Below are 18,184 nucleotides of genomic sequence, written 5' to 3' on the forward strand. Positions count from 1 at the left end.
AAAAAAAAAAAAAAAACTTACTGGCCTGAAATAGACTGGAATAACACCCACGACTATTGCCCTAAGACAAACTTCTAACTTGAAACTGAAGACACACATCTTTGAGATCCTGGATTAGCATGGGGAAAAATGTGGGACAAAAACTCAAATTAATAAAAAAAAAAAAAAAAAAAGACTTACTGGCCTGAAAGAGATTGGAGGAACCCCTGAGACTGTTGCCCTGAGATAGCCTTCAGACTTGAAACTGAAGGTATTCTTGGTGGCCTATAAATAGGCCTGTTAATGGATGGGCCTATATAATAAACAGTTACACCCAGGAAGAATGTGTTGCTTAGAACAATCAGTTATACAGACCAAAAGAACAATGTGTGCTCCAAACCGAAGATGAGAAGGCAGGAAGGGGCAAGGGAGCTGGACAGATGGAAATGGGGAACCCAGAGAAGAAAAGATGAGTGTTGCCACATTGTGGGGATTGCAGCCAATGTCTGGAATGGTTTGTATATGAATTATTGATTAGAAAACTAATTTGTTATGGAAACTTTGACCTATAAACCACAATAAAGTGCCCTCCGTCCCCTCCAAAAAAAAAAAAGCAATGACAACCAGCCTCTGCCCTACAAGATCTCACTTCTAACTCACAGTTAATCAGATAGTGGATGGCTTTAATCCCCTCTTCTGCATCTTTCTTCAAATTACTGAATTACTTCTTTTCTACCTAAATCCTATGGGTACTTAATGGCTTATTACTAAAATCCCCTTGTACTGTGAAAAAGGACATGGTATAATATTCATGTCACCACATGACTTCTAAGAGTAGGAAACTTCAGAAACCTTGAAGCATATAGATAGCAAGCTAGTTGAACAAAGATCAGGAGTGGTGAAATCAGTAAAAAAGTAAACTTTAGAACCAGAGCTTTAAACTGGTTCTTCCCTGTTCAGCCATAGCCAGTGAAGTAAAACTGGAATGGACTCAAATTTGTAAAATATGGATATAACAGAATGATAACCAGCATGGGAATAATTACAGGTCTACACCCTGCTAGAAACTTAATCTCCTCTTACAAAACAAGAGTACATATGTATTGCATAGCAGCCAAATCTCTTGTCTGGCAGAGTCAGAAACAGCAGTGCCCTGCTCAAAGATGGCAGCCAACCTAGTGCTTTGAATATGTATCGTTCCCCCACAGTCCTGACAGTAATCTAGTCTACCACATCAGGCTCTTGAAAGGGCTCACTATGCCTCTTCCTAGTTTCCCATTCCATGGCTTCAACCCATAATCTTTCCTGCTCTGGTTACTGTCCACTTGACCTAAATTTTACAAATTTAAGTCTTCGATTTTGTTGTGTCAGCCGTGACTGAATTGGTTTGAAGTCAAGTTTAAAACATAACAGGAAAAAGCTAAACCAGTTTCCTCTGTGCTTCGGATCTCAGAGTCTCTGACTAAAACCTTCTCTGGTCATTTGAACTATATATATAGCCCATCTGCCTTCAGTATAGCATTTTATGGTTTACAAAGCACTTTTCTCGGTCACTTCATTTGCTTCTCTTGGTAATCTTGAAAGGTTGTTACTTCAGTTTTATAGATGAGGAAATGGGCTTAGAAAGATTGTGGCTAATCTAAGGCTAAATGGCTAAAGAGTTTGAATGGCTCTAGAATTCTAAGCCTGGTAGGTCATCTGTTGTCTTTCATTCTTCACTACATGCCATGTTTCTTTCTAGCCAGGTTATTAAGAGAAAGCAGGTCTCTACCTATTTCAGGAGTGGCTGCAGAGAGAGCCACCAGGAAGACTTAGAAACATTTCTTGGGTTGCTGTTTCAGAATTAGTATTAAATTACATGTTCTAATATTTGGAGAAAGCCTGAAGCACCTATAGTTGCATTCTGATAAGGATATCAGCTGACAAGCATGATGATCATTCCTTTGTCAACAGTGTTACCATGTACAGTTGCAGATAGTCTCCCCGAGACCATGTCAGTATGTCTTAATCATGACCTTCCTGGCATTTCCTGTTTCATTATTCTGCAGCTCTGCTAAATGGTTCCTTTTCTCCATCAATACTTTCTTTCCTACTGACTGCACAGTATCTACAGCTCTAGTAGCCACTGCCACACCTTCCCTTCCCCCACTCCATGCCATTCTCAAAACTCATTCTAAGAAACTATAAATAGCTGGGAAGGAAAAATAGGGAGTCCCCTTGTTTCTGGTGTTTATCATTTTCGTTTTCCTACTTAATCTCTAAGTACTCTCCCATACACACACACACACACACACACCTACCTCTTAACCATAGTACTGGGGTTTGGATGAGAGAGTTGGGTCATTAATTTCTCCTTATGAGACTGTAAAGGACAATGTATATACAGTTTTGCCATCCACATTGGATCTAAGAACATACTTGCCTGTGAATTAATTAGACTTGTGTGGATTGACCTGGGAATCTTGTCACCATATTTAATACTGTTCCTATTTGGATAATTCTACTCTGAACCAGTCAACTGCCATGTTCAGAAAGCAGTCAGTTTGTAAGTTGGAAGGTTCCCAGGGCCACAGCAATGCATGGTTGTAGAGAGCACCGTTCATAAATATCCATGTGAGGGGGACCCCTGAAGTGTTAGGACTCCCAATATGCTATTGTATAGAATGTCTCTTTCTAAAAATAATAGATAACAGGGAAGGCCAGTGGCTCAGCATCTAGAGCAGCCCTTTAGGTCCAGAGGTTAAGATCTCATGTGGACAGGGGCCAAACCAGCAACTGGAATGGCTGAAGAAAGCTGAGTAGCTGTTGGAATGGAGTAGACAGCTCATGTCCCATTTAAAAGGCTAGTTGCTACTCAGGCTTCAGCTCACAGTAACCATGCAAACCCAGTTATTGCTAGAGCTTCCGCTTTTTATCTTTACGCATATAATAATAATGCCATGTGGGCCCAAAATATGCTCACCAGACTTAGTCTGGGGCCACTCTTTTGTATCCTTTTCTCTAGAAGCTGTTTAAAGGTGTCAGGATGTCCAGCTTTTCATTTTCTTGACAAGGCTAAGTATGATTTTGTTGTCATCATTAATTTCTGTGGGTGCGTGCATTTCTACTAAAGCCTGATATGAGAATGGTTGTATTGCATTACTGGTCTCTTTGTTCCTTGGATAGATTTTAGGGTTTTCCCCTCCACTTTTAGAATTGTTTAAATGTGATATTTACCTGTTCTTTAGCCTCAGATGACATACATTTTTACTACTCAGATGACATACAGTTGTACTAGTGTTGTAATCACTTCATGGAGTTTGTTAGGATGGGATCAACTGTGGCTCTTAATCCTAGAGTTCTTGTGTCTCGCATCTTGCCTACGCCTCAGCCGGACCCAGAAATGGCATTGGAGGTGATAGGAAGTGAGGAACTGTTTTGTTGGAGACCTGGTGGTGGAAGGCGGAGGGATTAGAAGGTGTTAACTCTTTGGTGGTACAGAAGGAGGAGCTTTGTTTTTCCTGGCACCTTACTTAATCAAGCCCAGTTAATCCTTCACTGGAAATGTAGATGTATAACCTTGGGGAAAAGTATGTTGACTTGGATTTGGATAGAGGGTTTAATAAGAGCACCACCTACTGGCCAAAAAGACGTTTGGTGTTTTGAGACAGTTTGTCGGGACAGTGAGGTGCCTGCATTGAGCTACCACAGCTTCCCAGTAGGAGGAGGAAGAGAGCGTTGGAACGTACCACCAGAAAGTGTACTTGAGGAAATGGTGGAAAGCAGTGAGTGAAGAAGTCAAGTGAGTCACAGAATGCCAGACCCTGGTTGCCTTGAAGTCAAGATCTTTTCGTTCACTTTACTCATTGTGTTTGATGAAATAGTAATTTGAGTTTAGTAACCAGTTCTCTCCTGCTGCTGCTTACCTGTTCAAGGATCGGCCCCCTCCTCTCTAACAATAGCACTTTAACCCCATTGCCTAGATGGATAGGGAATGTGGGGAATCCTCTAGCATGGTGGATCTCCAGTTTGTTTTCCTCCATCTCCTGTCCCTCTCTTGGCTGGCTTTCAGGTTCTGCATCCAGTCTATCCCATGGTGTTAGCTCTGTGCAGACCCCAGGTGTTTTTACTCAGAGTGTAAACTCAGACCAACAGTCCCTAAGAGATCATTTCTGTTCACTGACCAGGGGACTTAGCTGAATTCTGTTCCCTCTTACATGAAAGTGGTTACAGGAAAGCACAGCAAACTTACAGCAAAGTCTGAGTCCTTTCGACAGATGATTATCCTGAGCTGCTTATTCATTTGGATTAAAGAGGAGATTGCTTTTGATTCTGCTTAATACTCACCTCCGGGGCACAGGTAGTTGTGGGTGGTGGTCTACAATTGTGCCAGTGCCCACTTCGGAGCATTTAAGGGGAGGGAGAGGGAGGGAGCAGAGTAGGAATGGGGTTTTAGTAGAAGAGTCAGAATTGAGAGCCTCATAGAAATCATCTGGTCTATCAGTAGCAAACAGATTTCCTCTTCTGCGCTTACTTGAATTGATTGATAGTGGCTACCTAGAGTTACTATTTTGTGTATGCAAACATACATGTGTGTATGTATGCTTGTTTTACCTCCCCCCTTCTTTTTTGAGAAGACTCTGGTCTCTGGGTACAATCAGAAAGCATGTGTCATTAGTTAGCCTGTGTCTGCAGCTGACATGAGTGCTGGGGTACTAATAGCCCTGATGTAGCCCCACTGCCTCATTTCACAGATGAAGACCCTAAAGCCCAGTTAAGTGACTTGATTAGGGATGGGACCTGGGCATTGTCTGGGTGATAAATTAGGTCTTGTTGTGGAATAGCCAGCTTGGATTCTGCCTTTGGTACCCCTACCCACACTGTTGCCTACTTCTGTCAGGCACTGGTATTTGATTGTACACTAAAGCTGTGGGTATGGACTCTGAGGCTAGAACTTCTGAGTGTGACCCTGGTGGTTACTGATTCCCAGGAGAAAATGGGGGCTGGAGAAAAATGTGCTGGTCTTCGGATTACAAGGATACTGGAATGCTTTACAGAACCCTGAGAAAAGACCCATACCTAGATCCACGGTGGTGATCCTTCAGAATACTGGCAATAAACAGAAAACCTAAAAGCTTCAAAACCCCACTGGAGGTACCAGATTAATTGGACAAAAAGTAGCAGAAGTAAATGGTGAATTGTTTATATTTGTAGAAAATCCTAAGGAATCAGAAAAAGCTACTACTGTAAATGAGTTTAGAAAGATCACAGGATACAAGGTAAAAATGTATTTCTATGTATTAGCCAAAGGAGATCTGGCGGCATAGTGCCTAAGACATTTGACTGCTAACCAGGAGGTGGGCAGTTCAAACTCATCAGCCACTCTGGAAGGAAGATGGGGCAGTCTACTCCCGTAAAGGTTTACCACCTCGGAAACCCAGTTGGGGGTCCTTATGAGTTGGAATCAACGCAATGGCAGTGGGTTTTTGTTTGTTTGTTTTTAAATCTTGCAATGAACAATTGGAAATTGAAATTTTAATAATACAATTTAAATAGCATTCAAAAACATGAAATACTTAGGAATAATTTTAATGAAATATGTGTAAAGATCTATACAATGAGAACTATATTAAACATCAGTGAGAGAAAATTAAAACCAAAACCCACTGCCATTGAGTCCATTCTAACTCATAGTGACCCTAAAGGGCAGAGTAGAACTACCCTACAGGGTTTGCAAGACTGTTAATCTTTGCACAAGCAAGACTGCTTCATCTGTATCCTGCAGAATGGCTGGTAAGTTCGAACCACCATCCTTCTGGTTAGCAGCTGAATGCCTTAACCACTGTGCCACGAGAGCTCCTTGACAGAAAATTAAAGGAAACGTTAAATAATTGGAGAGATTAATCACGTTAACCGTGCTGAAAGGCAGTATTGTTAAGGTGGTGCTTCAGTATAATACCTCAGACTTTTTGTCTTGGTAAAAACGTAAAAGAAAAAAATAGACCACCTACAAGTGAATAGGAATCTGATTCCCTTTTTCCTGCAGCAGCAGATGTTAGAAAACAATGGGGAAATAGCTTTAAAGGTCTGAGAGAGAATTACTCAAGGACATAGTCTGGAAAACTAAAATGACTCTAAGAAGATAGAAGAGGTAAGAAGCAGTATTAAGCTAAAAGATTGTTGATTTGTGGTATTAAATAGTCACCTGAAAACCTGGATGATCTGGAGGTGGGGGCGCTGGAGAGGGAGAAGCAGGACTGTACAGTTGTTACTGGGGTGGGGGGGGGCACTGAATAAATCCTTGTTGAATGAACAAATCCTGATGAGCTGCATTGATAGACCACCTCACACACATTCACTGCCGTCAGGTTGGATCCAACTCAGAGCGAACCCCTCCTTGGGTTTCCCAGGCGGTATCACTACGGAAATAGGTTGCCCAACCTTCCTTCCGAGGAGTGGCTGGTGAGTTTGAACCATTTGGTTAGCAGTCAAATGCCTTAGGCACTATGCCACCAGAGCTCCCTTGATGAAAAGGAGGAGGTTTAAAAAGGTTTTAAATCCTTGAAGATTAGAAACAGAATGTGCTGTTTCTTTCAAACCAATAAAGTCTGCAAACTTAGTGGAATACATGGAACAAAGAAAACTCCCATTAATCTAATGAAAAGTGTTTTGGATTTTAAAAGAAAACTTAAAAGCAAAAATACCTTGCTTATAAACAGAAGAGTGGCCTTCGGGAAAGTCCACATAAACAGCTGTGTGGTGGCAGCTTGCCCTGCTGGGTCGCCAGGCCACTGGGCAAATAGGGGTGTGGTGTAGGTTGTGACCACTGGAGTCAGATTCCCAGGCCAGAGGCCTCATGTCATGGTCATGCAGCCCAGGTCAGGTGTCTGACTCTGCTGCGGTGTTGTCTGTTTTCTTGCAGATGTGCCCACGAGCCTGCACTTCCAGAGCATGCTGAAGTCTCAGTGGCAGAACAAGCCTTTTGATAAAATCAAACCTACCAAAAAGTTCTCACTGAAGCACAGAGCACCCATGCCAAGCAGTCTACCAGACCCAACTCGTAAAGACAGACACAAGTTGGTCAACTCCTTCCTAACAACAGCCAGTAAGTTTCAGGGGACTAGGGAATGCCCCAGCTGTTTTTCTATTCCTTTTATATTGTCAAGCTACTGGTCTGCTCTAGCAGTATGTCGGGGTTGGGAGCAGCAGTTGATGGGTGTGAATTCAGCTCACAATCTACTTCTGCCTGTCTTGGATGCTCTCAGATGGACCTGGACTATTCCAGACATCACGGATCTTGGAGCCAGACCCAAAATGCTTAGTGAGCAGCCAACAGTGATGTGGCATTGGGTCCATCTGTTGGCAGGCTTTCTTCTGTAGCCTGGTGTGACATTTCCCTGGTTGAGGAATCTGTGGGCTCCCTGGGCCTGTCGTGGCCATTGTGCTGTTTACTAAAGGCTTCACTCTCAGAGGTCTGTTCTGCCACTCTGGGTGTGTAGCACTGGCCTAGAGAGAACTCAAGATCTCAGCACTCAAATAAGATAAGATTTGAGAGGAGGTATTTCACAGCTCTTTTTCTGTTCCCCTCTTCAGAGCTGTCCTATCACCAAATCCGGCCTGACAGGACCCACAGACAGCACTTAGACGATGTGGGGGCTGTGCCCATGGTGGAGCGAGTGACAGCGCCCAGAGCAGAGCGCTTGCTCAACCCGCCGCCCCCCGTGCATGACCCAAACCACAGCAAAATGAGATTGCGAGACCATTCATCTGAGAGAAGTGAAGGTAGGGCCAGGCCCAGCACCTCTGCCTGCATTTGCTCCTGCTCCCGCTCAGTGCTTTCTGGGGGCAGCCTGGGCTTCTCTTAATTACCCTAGCTTTGTCCTTCACTTTCAGAAAGGCAGACTGGGGGGACCCTACTGCTTCTAAATGTAGGTCAATCACTACTGCAGCAACCTCTGCCCAGCTCCTTCTACCTGCCATCAACCAGTTTGCTTCACCTGTTTGTCTTCTAGGCTTAGAGGGCATTTTTGCCTTTAATGTTGATTTCTGGCCTTTGTGGCTTGTGCCAGAAGTCGAGCTGATTAAAGTAGCTATGTGTTTGTGTCTTTTCTTTTGACTTCTGCAGTGTTGAAGCAGCACACAGACATGAGCAGTTCGAGCTACTTGGCAGCCTCCCATCATCCACCTCATAGTCCCTTGGTGCGCCAGCTCTCCACCTCATCAGACACCTCTGCTCCCACCAGCTCTAGCTCACAGGTGTCAGCTAGCACATCTGTAAGTACCTGTGTGGAATGGCGGGACGTACACCCTTTGTAGGTTACAGCTCCTTCTCGTGGTTTTGGAGGACAGTTTAGAGAGCGGGCAGTGATGGGAACTCAGCACCTCATGATGGATGTGCCATTTTTAGGTCAAAGTGGAGGTAGTTAATGACCCGTGAAGTTGTTTTCCTTGCCAGACATGGACCTATGCTGAGCCATCCATGTCAAGCTTGATGCAGAGACAAGCTCTTCAAGGTGGTCTGTGACTGCTCAACATCTGTGGGACTAGGTTTCCCACAGTGCTCAGCAGTGCCATAGCCCTGCTGGTCCAAGAAGTGAACATGAAAGGAAGGATAGAGGAGAGATACTGTTGGAGCAGGTCAGAGAGACAGTGTTGCGTTGCCTTGTTTTCTCTACTAGTCAGTGGATCTGCAGTACTGAGAACAAACCCTGGGTGCTCAAGAGCCTAGAAGGGAAGGAAGAAGGCAGAGCCCGTGCTTTTTAGGTGTATAGGGCAGAATAGCAGGCTCCTGGTGGTAGGCCCCCCATCAGCTTTTATGTACCACCCTCCATCCAGGGCGCAGTTAGCACAGCCACTCCAGACACGTACCCCTGTTCATTTCATTCTCATATTCTCACTCTCAGGGTATGTCTCCTTGAACAGATAGTCCTGGGGCTTGTTGGTGCCCACTAAAGATTCCTTTGTGTGATCATTATTAACTGTAACACTAAAGTGTCATAGTTGTAGTATTTTCTGAGCACCTGCTGTGGTATAAGTCCTAAGCATTGTACAAGTGTCATCTTACTTAATCCTATAACACCCTTTGAGATGTAGGTAGACAGGGAAAGTGAGGCTTTCCAAAGTTAAGTCAACTGTAAGGCGAGGCAAGTTGTGAGGGTTATGATTGTGATTCAGACCAGGCAGTCTGACAGCAGAGCCAGCTTTCCACCATCACAGTGTCAGCCTGGGGAGGGGCACTGTAGAGGGGACTCACACAGGGGCTTTGATAGCCCTGGCAGGTCTTAGATCAAGAAACTTCTAAGGACACAAAATGTGCTCACGAGGTTCTGGTAGGAATGGTCAGGTAGGAATTTCCATTATTCTCTTTGCTCTTAGAAACTGGGCGATCTTTTCTAAACGGCCTCTACTCACAAGTTTTGTCTAAATATATATATAGTACCCATCACATAATTACCCACCAGCAAAGGTTCTCAGATAATCAAAGGATGTAAAAGAGAAGCTAGTTCTGGTAGAAATCTGAACTCTGAGGCCCAGGACTTGGTCAGAAAACTACGATGTTTTTCTCACCTGCCAGCCCACCTGGGTCCAGAAAGTGTTTACATAGGGGTGGATCATTTGAAATTTTATTTGCTTATTGAATACAAATTTTGTATATAGCACTTTTCTGATACTTAAGGTTCTCATTGCCACATTTCTTCACAGAATCTGGGTTTATTTAATACTAAGAAGTGATAGACCAGGTGTCTGGAATCGAGTAGAGACACAAGAGGACATGGGGGAAACTGGGAGATGAGGGAATGTTTATGGCAACCTTCATAAAAGCCAGTGCTGCATCTGAAGCACCTGAGTGGCTTTATAGAAAAACACTGAAGATTCTGATTTGATAGTTAGAAGAGGGGGACACCCTACAATTTTGGAGGGGCTGGAAACACTCCTGGTAAAAATCAAGTGAAGAACCACTTTCCAGTCTCATCACCTGCTATGCCTCTGACTCCGAAGAGGAGAGTAGTACAGTCAGAGCACTCAGGCATACCTCATGGATGCGGGGCCTCCGTGGAGCAGGGAGGTGGAGCCTGTCGAATAGCCCATGACCTGTGGCAGTTTCTTTCCTTGAATGTGCCAACAGCAGGCCCCAGAAAGTTCATTTTGGGAAAGTACATACCTGTTTGTGGCAGTGTCACATTCATTCTTGACAAGGATACAGGGCAGGCTCTCTTCTGAGGCTTCCTTAAGGCGTACTTCTTGTAGAGGGATGTGTAATTTCTCCCCATCGCAGCAGAGATGTGGCAGCAGCCTTAGGACATGAGGTCACTAATCCTCAGCTGCAGAATTCAGCCAGGCAAATTTGCAAAACTCTTCAACCATTTTAGTTACCTATTTAAGACTGTGAGGTCAGTGACAATCTATTCTCATTTGATAGAGAAAGAAATATTGTGAACACCTGAAGTCATAGGTGACAGCAGGTGAAAGCCTGTCTGAGGCCCACTGACTTTTAATATTCTCTGAGAATTTCTTTTGATGATGGGATGAATAGACATACCACCCTCCAGGAACAGAGGGTAGAGTGGTTAGTTGTAGAACACCCTCTTTCCTCTTTCTCCTTTACCAGCTGGTATTCACCTCTTCCTTCCCTTGGGCTAGCCTGACTGCGGGGTTTGGGTTTGAATGCAGCCCCTTAGGTGTCTTCTGTGTGGTCACCATGGCAGCATGTTTGTCATCCCACTGTTTCCCTCTGGCCTCTCACAGCTCATTTGCCAGTCGGTTTCAGGGTAGGGTATTTGCTGTCTGGGCAGAAACAGTTAGTGAACTTTTCCTTCCACCTCAGAGACCAGGCTCTTTGTTGCTCCCGACTTTATTCCTTCCTTGGCCTCCCATCTGCTGTAAATGCCCACCTCCTCCTCTGATACTGGATCTTTGGAAGTCTTATTTCCTGAGAGTTTGATCTTCTCAGCTTATATAGGAGCAGATCTCCTTTCTCCAGAAACGTGAGCTATAGCCAAATGTTTTTCTTCAGTTTCCTTCCATGGACTCCCATTGACACAGCTGGAACACTCTTAGCTCATTCCCCAAGAATATTAGCCAGGAAGAAGGGAAATCACATACAAGCTGAGCAGATGGTGGGTGCAGGCTTAGCTGAAGAATTCACGTCCTCAAAAAAGGAGGGACTTACTTTCATGACAGCCAAGGTTAGAATACCTGTTGGGCTGGGCCCCGACTGTGGGTATCTGTCAGGATAAATGGATTCATCTTTAACCTGAAGAGGTACCACTAGTCTTAAGCATTGTTTCTTACAGCCACTGTGGATCCAAGTCACAGGCAAAGCTTAAAAAGGGAGTAACAGAAAGGAGAATTAAAAGGGGTGACGGGTGATAGAGTTATATGTGGAGTGGTTAAAAACCCCAACAGTTAACTCAAGGCCCCAGGATACCCACCCCTGTAAAATTCAGTAAAACTCTCTCTTCACATGGGCCTGTGAAGCAGGAAGGTAGATCGTGGGGCTTGTGAATGGGAGTTACTCTTCAAGACCACCTAGTGTCTGAACATTTACATCAGGTAGATACACTCTTTAGATCAATCATAGTAGATCAGAAGGGCAGTATTTGCACAGGGAGGTAGCTCAGAGGGTAGGAATGCATAGGGAAGAGGTAACTATGGGGAGAAAGTGGGAAGAGAATTGTTACTTTGTGGGGATTGCAGTCAACATCATAAAGCAAAATGTGTATGAATTGCTGTAGGAAAAATGTATTCGCTCTGTAAAATTTCACCCAAATCACAGTGAAAATTTTAATTAAAAAAACAACTACCACCTAGTATCTCTGCAGCCTGCAAGGTAGGCAACCCCTCTCGTAGGTGTGAGCAGCTGATGCCCTCCCTGCCCAGGGCCAGTACAAGGACCCAGGTGCCTGGTTATTATTGATCTTGATTTAAGTCTCAGGTGAATGCTTTGGTGTTTGTAGAGTTGTGCCTCTCTTTTCAACTTACCTTTGCCTTACAGCAGCCAATAAGGAGGAGAAGGGGAGAAAGCTCATTCGACATTAACAACATTGTCATCCCAATGTCTGTTGCTGCAACAACCCGTGTAGAGAAACTACAGTACAAGGAAATCCTGACTCCCAGGTGAAGGTCCTACACAGCTGGCTCCTGTCCTCATTCCTCCCATTACTGCCCTTTGTCCTCCTCTCCTCTCACCAAGCTTTGATCTCTAGGGTCAGCTTCTGTCTTCTCTTTAAGAGAAAGGCTTATCTCTCCTCTTACCCCTTATATGAACACACCAAGCAGTCCAGAGGTCACAGTCTGGCAGGCAGCTGCCCATGTCTGGTCTGTAGAAATGTTTTGTTTGACACACATAATGTGTTCAGAAATACCAAATTTGTTGCCAGCATCAAAGATCAGGATTTCATATGCCTATTTTTATTTTCTGCTGTTGTTGACAGATCAGAAGATCGGGCAGCTATGTTTACGCATTCCACAAGGTAGCAATCAGTTGGTGCTGAATACTGAGGATTCTCTTTAAACACGTCCTTTGCTTGAGTTTGTCATGGTCTCCCAGTCATCCCCAGCCCACTTCCCCACATTTCTGGCCCTTATGGGCATTTGCCTCCAAGGGTAAAGAGGCCAAGCAGTGATAGAGCAGAGCCTGCCCAGCAGAGAGCAGTGTCAGCCGCAGGTGCGGGGCTCTCCATTTGTGCACACGTGGATGCGTTTATCCTAGCTCAGGCTGCATTCTCCCTCCATCTCATTCATGATTGTCCCTTCTTGGTTTTGCAGCTGGCGGGAGGTTGATCTTCAGTCTCTGAAGGGGAGTCCTGACGAAGAGAATGAGGAGGTAATGGGCACCCACACACATACATGGGCGGGACACACCTCTAGATCCCTGCAGACCTGGATGTCAGGTGGCGAGCTCTTGCATTCCTGTCCCAGTGGAGGAGGGCCTAGTTTGGGATGGGACTGGTCCTGGAATTGACCTGCCCACACCTAAACTCGGCTTCCTGGGGGAAGGAGCTCAGTGAAGCTACTCTGTTGCAGATAGAGGACCTGTCCGACGCAGCCTTCGCCGCCCTACATGCCAAATGTGAGGAGATGGAGAGAGCACGGTGGCTGTGGACCACAAGTGTGCCACCCCAACGGCGTGGCAGCAGGTGATGGGGAGGCACAGGGCGTCAGGGCCTGGGGTAGGAAGGGTGGACAGGAGTTTGGAATCTCTCTGTGTTCATGGAATTGCCTCTTGATTGCTTTTCATTTCCATCCACTGGCCTTGGCTGAGAATGCAAAAGCTCCTTGGTGTTTTTTGGGGACTAAAGAGTATGAGCCACCCGAGGCTAGAACCTTGCTGAGTAGTCACTGTCTAGTTCTGACAGGTTGGGCTCCAGGAGCAGGCAGGCAGTGATATCTGGAGGCCGGTGGGGGGTCGTGGTGATGGACCCTGAGGATCCTTGAGGTATCACCACCAGTTGACTCTCTGGATAGTGGAGTGTGGTTTTTTGATCTTGCTGGAAAAAACCCTCCTATTCCATATAGACATCTCCATTTATCATCAACAGTGGCAGAAGCCCTTGGGATCCTCAAGTAGAAGGGTTTAGGGCTCCTCTTTTTTTTTTTTTTTTTCCCCTGACTACAGTTTCCAGTGTCTGGATCCACTTCCCATGAGTTCAGTGGGTACTGTGCTAGGGGTTAGCCCCTTGGCATTGTTCAGCCATGGCTTTCTCTAGGGATGATAAGGAGTAAGCTCCTCCCTTTCTCTGCCCACCTAGCTCTTAGATCTCATCTTGGGGTTCTGCTTATCCAGTCAGTGGTAGGTGGAAATGAGGGGACTAGGTAGATCATGGGTAAGAGCTGTTGGTGTCAGCTGGGCTGGGCTTAGCTGCTCTGGGTAGGATGCCTTTATCATGCCTTCTGTCAAACCCCAAAAGTCAACAGAAGACCCTATCACCCGGAGACTCAGATTTGCATTCCTTGCTATACAGGTCTTACAGGTCATCAGACGGCCGGACAACCCCCCAGCTGGGTAGTGCCAACCCCTCTACCCCTCAGCCTGCCTCCCCTGATGTCAGTAGTAGTCATTCTTTGTCGGAGTTCTCCCATGGCCAGTCCCCTAGGAGCCCCATTAGCCCGGAACTGCACTCGGCTCCCCTTACCCCTGTAGCTCGGGACACTCTGCGACACCTAGCCAGCGAAGATACCCGTTGTTCCACGCCAGAGCTGGGGCTGGATGAACAGGTGAGAGGTGCCGCCTTCGCGTGGGTTGGTGGGATGGGGGAATGGGACTGGGGAGGGCCAGCACCTGCTGAAGATGGGTCCCTCTCCCCATTCTGAAGGGACAAGGGGCCATACTTGAAATTGACCTTCTGAAGTTACCACAGGACTGGATAGACCATTGTTTAAAGGGTGTTCACCCTCTGACAGGTCTTCCCAGCCACCCCAGGAACTTTGAAGAGACTGGTCATGGACTCCAGTCCACATGGGGGGCAGGCTGGGACTGGGTCCTCACCAAGGCCCCTTGTCTGCCCACAGTCTGTCCAGCCCTGGGAGCGGCGGACCTTCCCCCTGGCGTACAGCCCCCATGCAGAGGGTGAGGACCAGCTGGATGCACAGGAACGGGCAGCCCGCTGCACTCGGCGCACCTCAGGCGGCAAGACTGGCAGGGAGACAGAGGTGGCCCCCACCTCGCCTCCTGTTGTCCCCCTCAAAAGTAGACATCTGGTGGCAACAGTCACAGCTCAGCGCCCAACTCACAGATGAGTGGGATTCAAGAATCTAAACAGACTCACTAACTATTGGCATTAAAGCTTCAGAAATCTCTGTGTTTGATATTCAAACATCATATGCCGGAAATTTTCACAGTTTTTAGTGAATTTAAGGAATTTAGATCCTACTTTGGGTTTTTTTTTCCTTGTTTTGATTTTTATTTTGGTTTCCATACTTTCTTGTCACACACCTGAGCACGTCCTCCAGGTGGCAAACGGAAGTTCAGGATAAGACCCTGCTGGCGGCCTGGTCCTGGCACCCTCTGCACTGTTGAATCACTGGACTGTCTGACGGTGAATGACCGTCCCTCTCCCTCTCCCTGTGGGTAGAGGGAATGGAAAGCTGCAGTTCAGCATTGCCTTCTTGGTTGCGGGGGAAGAGAGCGGGGCAGCCTGGCTCTCCCCCCTCGCCTTCCATCTGTGGCCGGGCTGTCTGTGCTGAGCGCCCCAGGAGCACCTCTGCTGTAACTGCCAGCTGCTCTCATGGAGCTCCCTGCTGGCAGAATGGCCCTCGATGTTGGCATGTCTACTGGGAGTGTCTTCAGCATTGGGTCATCCCTGTGTTCTGACTCCTTAACTGCAGTAACCTGTCTGCGGGTGCTCAGGTCCCCATCCTGCCCCTTCGTGCCCTCCCATCTGCTCTCCCATGCCATACACACACCTACACACCATCCTTCCACACACATTTTTACTGTCCATCCTGGTCTATAAAGACAGAACTTAGCTTCTGTCCCCACGTTCCTGCACACAAGCAGGGTGGGAAGGAGTGGCCATTCTCCTCTGTAACCTTCTGTTCTCACTGACTGACTCAGTCATGTTTCCTTCACATCGAGGTCTCTGTCGCTGTGATTAGGCCCTTCCTCCTACAAGCTCCCTTGCCTGTGGAACACTGTCTGGTCCTGGCTGTGGTTCCCCTCCCCCTATTTCTCTGTTAACCTTGTGCCTGTCTCATGTATAATCACATCACCAAAAAGGGGGGAAGAAGGACTTTTTTTTTTTTTTTTTTTTTTGCCATTTTGTAATCGTATAAAAATAGTAAACAACTGCTTAATGGTTGGGGTTTTTTCACAATTTTCAACATTAGTGATTTCTTTTTGGTTCTGTTTGCAAGTTAAAGGGTTTGTCATTGTTTCTTTAAAAAACAATAATGCACCATATCCCTATGCATAAAGTGCTTCTTCTATTTATAAGGTTGAAAATTCTGAATAACCCTTTTAGCATTGTAAAAAAACAAAAATGGAAAAAAAACCTTGTATTTTGTAAATATTTTCTTTTCCTGCTTTGAGCTGTGTAATGGCAGCGAAACCTGTAGCTGTCTTTGTTCTATAGGAATGCTTTTCTTCAGAGAAGCTGATCTTTGTTAATGTCTTGATTCTGTTCGCAGAGCACAGACTAGTGCTTAAAAAAAAGGAAGGAAAAAATGAAAAAAATAATAAAAAAAAGTCACAGGATGTTGTGTGCCAGGCCTTGTTTAACGTAGCTCGGGGGGGGGGGTACGTGGGGGTGGTGGGAGCTTAGGAGCTGGCTCTGCTGGCACGGCCCTGGGGCACCTGGCTCAGGGCCTGGCAGGGTGAGCAGAGAGAGGATGTGTTTGCACGGGGGTAGGGGACCCCAGGGAGCCAGGAGCAGCATTCGGCTGCGAGGGTGACCTGCGTTTCCCTTTGCTGAATGAAAGTAATTGCGCCGTCACCTCACCACGTCCCACCACGTCCCGTCCTCTAGGGAGGCCAGGAGTGTCACACACTGCCTCCCTGTAGAACTGCTCAGTGGACGTTTCCCTTTTCCCCATCAACATTTTCGTGCCCAGAACACTCAAGTAGGCCTCATGCATCTGTGGTTGGGGTCAACAAGAATGGACGTAATCTGCGTGGGGCCTGTGTTCGTGTTTGCCTTATAACCTGAAATGACAGCCTCTTTCTTCTGAGGAAGCTCAGGGCTTGTTTTTCTTTGTGCAAGATGATTGATGAAGTGGGTGGGCTTGGTCCTGCCTTTATTCTCTCTTTTGCTTCCCATGACAGTCAAGTTTGAAGTAGCACCAGTGAGGCTGCCTGTAATTGCTCGGAAAGTTGTGTGAGCTCTTCAGCTGGACTGTTGCTGCTTGTGATTTTATGGCTGCAGTTAAGACTTGCTCTGTGTAACATATGCCCACCATAGCAAAGCACATCAGGAAAAGCCAAGAAAATCACACAATTTTGCCTGAAAATCTAGGATCCACTACCATGACTGTGACTTAGTCTAAGGAACAATAATTACTGTGATGGGTCACTGTTTTTTGTTCTCCTTTGTGGCATTGCTAAGGAGAAACTACATGGCATCCCTGTCCCCGTTTGGCAGAAACACTATGCAGTGTATAATAAGGCTCCAAAGGAAAGAAGTCAGCTACAGAAGTCTGGAAGGAATCAAAGCCATTCCTTCAGCTGACAGGACTAGTGATCTGCTTCAGCCCCAGGGTTCTAGGCTGATTTCCTGGGACAGAGATCTCATACATCCCACCCCTATGCCACCCCCCAGAGCAGTCTTCTCAAGTTTGAATACACTGGCATCTCTCTTAGAGTCTCTGTGCAGCAGCATTGTGATCCTGGCCACAAGGGTGTTGACCTTTGACTTGCACAAGGCTGGTTTGCCAGGAGCAGTGTGAGATACTCAACTGAAAATGAACAAGTCTGGTAACTCTTTCATCTTCAGGGCCCAGAGAGAGCAGTCAGCTTAGTCACTTCTGACAGCCAGGTTTCAACATCATCATCCTCATCACTTCTGTTCTGACCAAGCTCTCTAAGGGTGGGAAAGGACTTGCAAATCATCCATCTTGTATCATTTTAGTTTTTTAATTTTTGCAGTGTTCCCTCCCCTCCCCTCCCATCCCTGGTAACCAACAAAATTCCCTTCCATATATAAACCTTTCCTAGACTTTTTACAATCTGTGTTCTTGTGCCCCAGAATCCATGAACAGAGGCCTTATTTAATCAGAGTAATAACTTTTATTTTCAAATTCACTTTTACAGCAACAGTCGGTGTAAATCATTTGTTAAAACACACAATACACTATATGGACATTCACAGACAGGAAGCTAAGCTAAGATGATCTCGTGTCCCTCCCCCCACCCTCAAAATTCCCAAAGAAGTCATGGGACTTGCAAGTGCCAGAAATTGTCCTGCCTGACACTGCAAATTGACAGGCCAAGTCCACTCCGCTAGGAGATGAGGCTCTCTGGGTCAGTGCCCAGTGTATATACCCTTTTCCGAGCTGAAGAGAAGTCGGAAGTCTCAAGACGCCACAGATTGCAGGTGGGGCAAACTGATGATCTCCACCTGGCCTTCATCCCCACCTCTTGGCTTTACTTGGAGAAGAAAGAGGGTGAAAGGAGGTCTCTGCAGCTAATCTGGAGCTGGTGGGAAAGGTGACACAGGTGCCTAGAGCAAAGGGCGCCAGGGCTTCTGGGAGGAGGGAGTATGGGCTTGGGACCCCCACCAGGGGGCAGCAA

The 18,184-nt window shown here is 46.2% G+C and overlaps 1 protein-coding gene across 1 annotated transcript in view; it reads left to right on the forward strand.

Annotated features, from left to right (window-relative positions):
• The window catches only part of KANSL1 (KAT8 regulatory NSL complex subunit 1), a 171,118-nt gene extending 156,421 nt beyond the window's left edge, over positions 1–14,697 (forward strand). Inside the window, exons 7-14 of the mRNA XM_042783555.1 lie at positions 6,881–7,063; positions 7,552–7,740; positions 8,084–8,232; positions 11,954–12,075; positions 12,727–12,784; positions 12,985–13,097; positions 13,923–14,175; positions 14,470–14,697. Coding sequence (XP_042639489.1) covers positions 6,881–7,063; positions 7,552–7,740; positions 8,084–8,232; positions 11,954–12,075; positions 12,727–12,784; positions 12,985–13,097; positions 13,923–14,175; positions 14,470–14,697 — 1,295 coding nt within the window. The remainder of the gene's footprint in view (positions 1–6,880; positions 7,064–7,551; positions 7,741–8,083; positions 8,233–11,953; positions 12,076–12,726; positions 12,785–12,984; positions 13,098–13,922; positions 14,176–14,469) is intronic.
• Positions 14,698–18,184: the final 3,487 nt, after the last annotated feature.

This window comes from Orycteropus afer, unplaced genomic scaffold (assembly GCF_000298275.1).
Source record: "Orycteropus afer afer isolate SDZICR_OR568_19922 unplaced genomic scaffold, OryAfe1.0 scaffold00018, whole genome shotgun sequence".
Taxonomy (NCBI): domain Eukaryota; kingdom Metazoa; phylum Chordata; class Mammalia; order Tubulidentata; family Orycteropodidae; genus Orycteropus; species Orycteropus afer.